General features: G+C 39.6%; 1 protein-coding gene across 1 annotated transcript in view; it reads left to right on the forward strand.

Annotated features, from left to right (window-relative positions):
* Window positions 1-8,728, forward strand: part of odad2 (outer dynein arm docking complex subunit 2) — a 62,768-nt gene that overhangs the window by 41,952 nt on the left and 12,088 nt on the right. Inside the window, exons 16-18 of the mRNA XM_078280655.1 lie at window positions 5,860-6,040; window positions 6,141-6,202; window positions 8,614-8,728. Coding sequence (XP_078136781.1) covers window positions 5,860-6,040; window positions 6,141-6,202; window positions 8,614-8,728 — 358 coding nt within the window. The remainder of the gene's footprint in view (window positions 1-5,859; window positions 6,041-6,140; window positions 6,203-8,613) is intronic.

Here is an 8,728-nt window from a genome sequence, read left to right on the forward strand (position 1 = left end):
ATATATCATAACTGACAGAATGATATCCTACATTTAAAGTCTAAGTTAAGTCCTTCAACTGGAACTCGGTGTCTCCTGCCGCATGGAGTTAAGAGAGGATTCCTTCACAAGAGCAGAAGCATGACAGTAACATTCTTATAAAGCAAGATGGATCAGATCACTGTCTATTTAACTGACGTCATGAAAGAAAATCATTTGGGGAAATATTATTTATTTAAATGATTATTCTCATTGAATGATTAAATATACTGGCATGGCTATTACTCTTTAGACAGTTCTGTTTTCATGGTACAAAATCAAGATTTTTCATATTAACATACATTTTCTTTTAAAAACGACAAAATTGGAACGGATTGGGATTGACTGCAGCATGGCGTAATGCTAAAATAAGTTAACTACACTGGCCATGCTTAATGTGGCAGCTTAACGCCAGTTCAGGTTCTCTGCCATATGTAATGACTTGTCACACTATGAATGTTGCTATGTAAAATACTTATATGACTACTGATAATAACAATAATAGAAATAATTATAATGATGCCATCAATCACATGTAAACCATATTTAATGACACTTCATTTACAAACACTAAAAAACACACTTTGGTTTCCTTAACTCTAAATTTAACACGTCATAAAGGTATCTTAGTAAGAGCGCAATAATATGAATAGAGTTCTCATTTTGTGGTTTCTTTCCTGTGTGCAGGGGCGCAACTACCCAGTGTCAGAGGGGTTTGCAGCAACAATTTTGGCGCCGCCCCCCCACAACATATAAATAAATTAGTGTGCCGGACATCATCATGTATGGGGTTTAAATAATAAAGGTTTATTTTAAAGTATATTAGCCACTGTAGGCCTACCATAATTATAAATAATGATATGGTATATATAAATGTACTTTATTTTCATTACAATAAATAAATCATCATTGATGGCATTCGAGCATATGCGTTGCAGATGTTTAAATTTGCGTTCTGATTTGTTTACTACGTCCCCGCTGTCAGACATAGGCTAATTGTTATATGTCCCACATGCGCCGGGTTTTGATACAGAAATGCATTTTTCATTCGCAATGGCAAGATTAGCCTAATATCATATAACAAAACATGTTAAATTATTTCGATTTGGCATTAGAAGTAACCAGACTTCATCTGTAAGCAACACTAACGTTAAAGTGCAAAATGAAACGAAAGTGAGGAGGACTCGGAGCTTGAACTGGACATTTAGTTGTGTGTGGTCTAACTAATAGAACTCCTACCTGATGTCATCACTGGTCTCATCTCTACCTGATGTCATCACTGGTCTCATCTCTACCTGATGTCATCACTGGTCTCATCGCTACTTGATGCCATCGCTGACCTCATGTCTGTCTCATTCATTCCTTGCCTGTGTTCTTCTCCACTAAGACATCTTGTCAAACTGAAATTGAGATTGAGATATGTCATGCATGGGATTGGTACCATAGGGTTTAACCAAAATCTAAATGTAGCTATCAGCAACATTGGTTTGCATTAGCTAGCCGTAAACCCCACTTTCAGCTGCTAGTGTTAGCAAACACTAGCTAGTCTGAGAACAGTCTGTTAACATGAATATTTGCAAGCCTCCGAGTTTGGTAGCAAATCTATGCATGATTCCATGGTAAACCCCCCATTTGGCTGCTACATTCCCAGTGTTAGCAAACGCTAGCTAGTCTGTTAACATTAATATTTGCAAGCCTCCAAGCACAGACGTCACACTTTAAATCCTACCTGTTGCCTTTCACCATCCACTTATTTAACTGATGTCCATCCCTTGACATGTCATCTCCTTTTCCCTCTTTCTTTTTCTATTTTTTTTTCTTTTTGCTCCACTGCCTGTGTGTGTTGTTTTATTTTGTTTTTGGACGATGTGGGCAGTTGGGTGTGAGTGAAGGTTGAACTTTGCCCACCCCCTTAAGAAACCAGGATGATGCACAGCAACTGTTTTTAATGCACACTTCAATGTGTAAGTGGATCTGTTTATTCACACTCTCTCAGGCTTATTTGAATCACTTAAAATGTCTAGGTCTGGCAAAAGCCTGGAATATAGTGACCAAGTCATTACTGTCAAAAAGGAAAGGCTGCTAATGGTAACAGGGTTTTAGGGGCATGCACTTATTTCAGAATGAATCATAGATGAGTGGTGTACTGAAATGAAAATCATTTTAGAATATATTTTGCTACAGCAATAATAAGAGGCAGTGTTTTTCTCTTTTCTTTCACTAAGTAAATGATCAAATGAAACAGACCTTGTGGCCTATTGCAAACATGTTTTTTTTTCTTTTATGTGAGTGATGATTTGTGTGGTCTGGACAGTATAGAGGTCGGGGGGACCACCACTTAAGACAAGTAGTAGCATGTGTTAGCCATTTTCCTGATTAATGATGTATCAGAATGAGAGATGATTGATGCCCCGAAATATAATTACATTTATAACTTAAGTGTGTTTGTTTAAAGACCACATAAGTGTATGTTTTTCGTAGGACTATTACAGAGAGGGCTATACCTGGGCCAAGCTTATATGTACTATGAATACAAGAGTACTATGATGCCTTTGTTAAAGTCCTGATGGAAACACTGAAACATTATTTTGTGCAGATTTATGGACAAATCGATATGTGGTCCCTTGAGCCTGTATACTGAGGTGTTATGGACACACAACACTGCTGTAAAAAGCCTTAACAAAAGAGTGAGGGAATAACTTTGCAATGGAAAGTCACAACTGCCAAGTCTCAGACTATATTTGCCAGCGCAGTAATGTTTGGGGTCAAGATTGTGTGGTTCGCTTCCAATTACTGACTACCCCACCATCTTACCTCTGTTCCAGCCCTATGATGAGCACACCATAATTGCCCCTCCAAATGATACTTCTCCTTCCCTCACAAAGGTTCTGTACTCACCAAAGTTAGTCACTGCTCTGTTGTTTCTTTCAAATGAAATAGACCTTCTGTTCAATTTTAGGTTGAACAAGCAACTATCTCTCTCTCTTTTCGTGGTCATTGCTAAGCATCTCCCGGTCCCTACAATGTCTTACTTGCACTTGCGTCTTCCTTAAAACACTAGTAAAAGGCAGCATTTAAGCTTGACTAGTGTAGAACAATGAGAAAATGAAATGGCACAGAATCAATCATAAAAATCTGCTGCACAGAAGCCCCACTGTGGTTCCTGTGTCTTCTGACAGGCTCTAATAAGCTTCCTCTTGTGTGGAGCCCAGTGTTTGCAGTAGAAGCCGCTTCAGGCAGCCATGTGTAATGCTACTCTTGCCATCACGTAATTACTTTGGCTGGGATTGGTTTCACAAAAATAGGCATGACTTACTGTTCATTTATCAAAAGTTATGTCTGTGATTACAAGATAATTCTACTGTAGTCAACTACAGATGACACTTCAGTGATGGCATAGGAAAACCATTGTTTTTCTTGATGGTGAATTTTACTGAAGTTAACTTTGGCAGCTCCTCTGTTCATTAGCAGTGTTTTCACTTGCAAGAATAGGCTGTGTGTCGGTGGACCCTGACCAAAACCAAATGACCTTGGCCATCTACAATAGCTTACGGACCATGATGCCAGTAACCGTAACTGTGAATAAAAACTTCGTAGAACTTAACTGTACATCAGAGGTTTGTTGAGGTTTTTAGCAACCACATTATATCCCTTTTAAACGTTTACTGTAGTTTACCACTCTATAGCATTGGCAAACAAGGCAAAATCACAGGAAAAGAGGGGGTGAGAGTTTCCAAGCCACAGCAAAGCTTTAGTTATGCAAAATACGTACAAGGGACAACTGTGAGCAGCCGTGGGAAAACTGCCTGTACTGCTGGGTTACAGTAAGAGATCTGTGCCTATGTGGCTGAGGGCACTGTAACTGCTAGTTGTCACTCAAGGCCCTTTCACACATGCCATATATCCCTGAAATGTTCAGGGACATTTCCTGCATGGGTGCAGGTGAGAATGAAGGCAGGGCAGCAGCAATTTACCATCTCAAGACCTTGTCACGTTTTTCAGGAAGTTGCAGGTTTGGACCCAAATGCACAAGAGGAGACAAGGAGGTAGCAGGACGAGTTCCAATGATTTAATGACTAAAATAAACTTATAGTCCAAGTAAGAAGGCAATAAATAAAAATAAAAAACAGGGAAAAAAAACCCAGGAACACTAGGAAACCGCACTAGAAAACAGGCAGAACTTCGTGACACTAGGGGTGCATGATATATCGACTCAATATCGTTATCGCGATATCACGTTGCGCAATATTATATCGAAAATGTTGCGATAAGTATGCAATATTTTTTTATATTTATTTTTATTGTTTCTAATATGTCCTGTTCTGTAGACATGCTCTTTATTTATCGTTTTTATACTGTACAACCAGTAAAACGTGCTGTTATGTAGACATGGTCATTATTTATTTATTTATTTGAGTTTTACCAGGCCAATATGACCGTCAGTTGAAATAAACCTTTTGTTGTAAGAAAACTTGTTTTATTTGTTATGAATCTATTTTGATGCGTTTTCCCTTAACTTTTGTAATTTTACATATGTTTAAAAATATTAAAATTAACATCAATATCGCAATAATCATAATCAATATCGCAATATCATATTTTGTCAATATCGTGCAACCCTACTTGACACCAAATACTATGATGAACTGACACCAGAGAAAGGGAGCACACAGACTAAATACACAAGGAGCTAAACACAAGACCACAAGACAAGGCCCAGCTGGAGTGGGCAGGGAAGTGGAATAAGGAGGTAAACACTGACTGGGTAACAAGACAACGAGGACTGGCAACACAAGGGCAGGCTAAAGAGGCTAGACACAAAACAGGTGTACAAGGGAAGACATGCTGGGCAGAGCTACATCAGATACACACAGCGCAAGAAATACTGTCACAAGTTCTTTAAGAGACCATTTCAAGGAAAATGCCGGTACGACTGTGTTGTGAATGAAAGCAGTGACATTGCAGGAACAAGCACGAAAAGGGTTACGCCCGTGCTTCTGGAATGGTTTGTGCTGATGACATATTTCGATCTTGTTTTAGATTACTTGTCTCGCAAACTTGTTGAATAATAAATACATTACAAGAACATACGCACCTGACAAAAACAGCTCTTTGCCCGCCAATTTCCTGAAAATACCAAGAGATGTCTCCCACTGCGTAAAGCTTCTTCTTCTGTTGAGTTTTATGGCGGTTGGAATCCATAAGTGTTGCATGACTGCCATGTGCTGGACTGTCCCGGCTTACCCAATCTATTCCGACATTGCCATGGCTTGTGTGAAAATACACAAGATGGAAATGTTCACGAATGTAATGCATGTGTGGTAAAAATCATTAGTGGTGACTCAAAGGTTATCCCAGTAATTTGCCGGAAACTATGTCTGAAAGAGGCTTTAGACAAATAGCATTTTTAGCCACACAAATGGTGTGGCTCTAGGGATGGCAGTATTGTCAGTCTGTTGGTCTGTGTGTAAGCTAGTCACAGTAAATTTAAAATGGCCGACTTCCTATTGGGTTTAGGGTATGGCTCCAAGAGGCCTTTTTTTAAAGTCTTGACATGATAAATCTGCCTACCAAAATGTCATTGATCTACGTGAAATTTAAAGGTGGGTGCACCTGCACGTTAGCACGGTCATTGTGAGCATGTTAGCATGCTGACGTTAGCCATTACCTCAAAACATGGCTGTCCCTATGCACGGCCTCTCAGAGCTAAAAGCATGGCTATACACCCTTTGGTCATTTTTCTTGTTCATTGATCTCTATCAGTTAATGTTATAAATATAGCAAAACAATGTAAAACGGTTAGTTAATATGATACCTGCCCCTCTTCTCCACCCTTGAAAGGTTTCAGGAGTACAAAGCCCTGGAGACCCTGGTTCGCCTGCTGTCTGATCAGCCTGAAGAAGTTCTGGTAAATGTAGTGGGAGCCCTGGGAGAATTTGCCCTGATACCTGCTAACAAGGCCAACATCCGCAAGTGTGGAGGCATCAAGTCGCTAGTTAACCTGCTCACTGGAACAAACCAGGCAAGTTCATTTTTCTTTTGCTGCATTCAAGTTTTTTAAAACCATGCTCCTACAGTATATTGATTCACGCATGTACTTTTTATTTGTGTTATTTTACCAGGCGCTTCTTGTGAATGTAACCAAGGCAGTTGGAGCCTGTGCTACAGATATGGATAACATGGCGTAAGTCTCTCTCTTCCAGGGCATCCAACCAGCTAACATGGTCTTTGTAAAGTTTACACAAGGCAAACAGCTCCTTGTGAGGTGTCTCTTAAAATGTCATTAGTGGCTTGCTCACAATCATTACTAAATTACTTCCAAAAACATATTCTTGGTCGTGTATTTATGTCATATGTTTTGACAAGGGAATGACACCAATTCCAGTATCCAAATAGTATCATTAACCTGTCATGGGCTGATGCTTAAATACATTTTTCTTTTAATTTGTAATCATGCAGGTACTTTTCTCTTTAATCCCTAGATTAATGACAGATTTAAAAAAGCTTTGTTTATTGTACCTGCTGTGTTAAATATGGTTGTGGTGTAATTCCCAGTGCTTTACTATAGCTTTGTGGTCACTGTCAGGACTTGAACTGGTCAGGCGAACATACCTAAAGCCCTACCCTGTCCATGACTACATGGCTGGGAAAGCGCAGTGAACCACAGTCCAGAGCAGCCTTTGTTCTCTGTTCATTTAACCTCACCCTCAATACTGCAGAACATTGTGGTGCTTCCATCTGTGTCTCATTGCTTTTACAAGGCTGTTATGGACTACAAGACCCTTCTTAATTAGCACTGGACATAAATACAACTCAGTGTCTGAGTTTACATTGTTAGTTAGCTGTTAAGGCTACCATATGAGCCTATTACATTTGTTTGGAGGAAAAAAACAAGGGCTTCAATAAAAACTGGAGCATGTAAAAAAAAAAGCCACTAACTGTGGTAAACTTCACACAAGAGGAGAAGTGTATTACTTTGGTTCATCATGTTTTCTCACGTTATGTATATTTTGGCCAGACCTTGTAATTTTTCAGCCTTCACACTTAGCTGTAAACAGAAAGTTCTTATTTCAATGGCCGCATGTATGCTGTGTATGTTTTGTGGTGATGGCTTATTTTGAGACACGTATGTGTACAGTAGTTTGCTGAGCAATGATCATAACTCGCATTTGATTTCACGTTTCCTGCTCCAACCCAACACGGTTTTTCAGATTCACAGTAATTAGATGGTATTTGGCTAGCTGACAAATATGATGATGATGTATGCATGATACCACACATTTAGCTACAACATTCTTGTCAGTTAACATGACTTCATTTTACCAACAGAAATGTTTTCTCTAATACCACCTTCTGTTGATCAGTGCAATCATTCTCACATCATGATTCTGATGCAGGTCATCCATAACTACTGAAAGCCCAAAACAAACACTGATCACTTTCAAGTTTTCCATGAAATACTCATATGTTTGTTTTCATTCTCAACCAGTAGGCAGTGTGTGGTTAATGACATAGCACTTCCTCCAATGAATCCTGTGTAGCTACAAGAGTGAACACACGTTGTTTAATGCCTCGAGGGTTTGTGGTCTCCTCCTCTAATCCATCACTGTCAGCTGCAACTTCATTGCTAATCTGTTTCATACCTGTTTCATGGAAAGACGGAGCTGTTTTGGCGGATGATATGACGCTTCACTTTTGTTTTTGGTCTGGATTTAAGAGGCCCTGCAGACTGGAATCTGATGTTATGATCCCTGTAGACTGATTTATGTGCAAACGGAAGACAGATGGCGCAGGGGACGTCCCTGATGAGTGTTCGCTCGTTGCCAGTCACGGAGATACTGTGATTAGAGAGTGTTTAAGTAATTATGACAGCATTCAATGTCGGCCTTGTTGGTGGAAGCACACATGGGGAACACGTTACATGTTATTTATACTAGACAACGGGTGCACTGTGGCGTAATTCTTTGGGTTCCCAGACCCTGACTGCAGTTTTGACTACAGTCATGTATACGACATGAAATACAGTTCATGCCTAAGTAAACTTCATTCAGATCCTATGAAATATAGAGCGACCTGTCTCTGGCTCTTATTTGATTTGGAAAGAGGTCCTCTTTTTGGCTTTGGTTGAAAAACAAGCCACCAACATAAAGTGTAAGTTTGTCTCAGTTTCTATTTATAAATCAATGTATGAAGTACTATACACAGATGTATGTGCGCCAACCTCTGGCCCTAGAAAACGCTGAGCTTTTCCACAGAGACTGATTTGAGTGAGCAGACCAGGCCAGGAGAGGAACTGAAAAGAAGAAGTTGTGATTAAAAGCCAATGCTGAAATCGATCAGCACTTTGTTCATACTTAGCTGTAGTTGTGTTGAGCCTGCTGCTGGCCTCGCTGATACAGCCAGAGCTCTGAGAAACAAACATGATCAAACAAGTTACACTCTTAAATCGTTCAAGCAGAAAATTATGCTTAATGGAAGATCTAAATGAAATCACAATGTAAAACTTGTTTTGGTCTTGCTCATTCTGTCTTTGTCTATTCCTTTCTCTTGTTTTTCTCCCTTCTCACACTACTTTCTGTCTCTCTCTACTTACAGAATCATTGACCAGCTTGATGGAGTCCGCCTGGTATGGTCCTTATTGAAAAACCCCAGTGCAGATGTTCAGTCCAGTGCTGCATGGGCTCTTTGTCCATGCATTAAGAATGCAAAG

Source organism: Sander vitreus, chromosome 22 (genome assembly GCF_031162955.1).
Source record: "Sander vitreus isolate 19-12246 chromosome 22, sanVit1, whole genome shotgun sequence".
Classification (NCBI taxonomy): domain Eukaryota; kingdom Metazoa; phylum Chordata; class Actinopteri; order Perciformes; family Percidae; genus Sander; species Sander vitreus.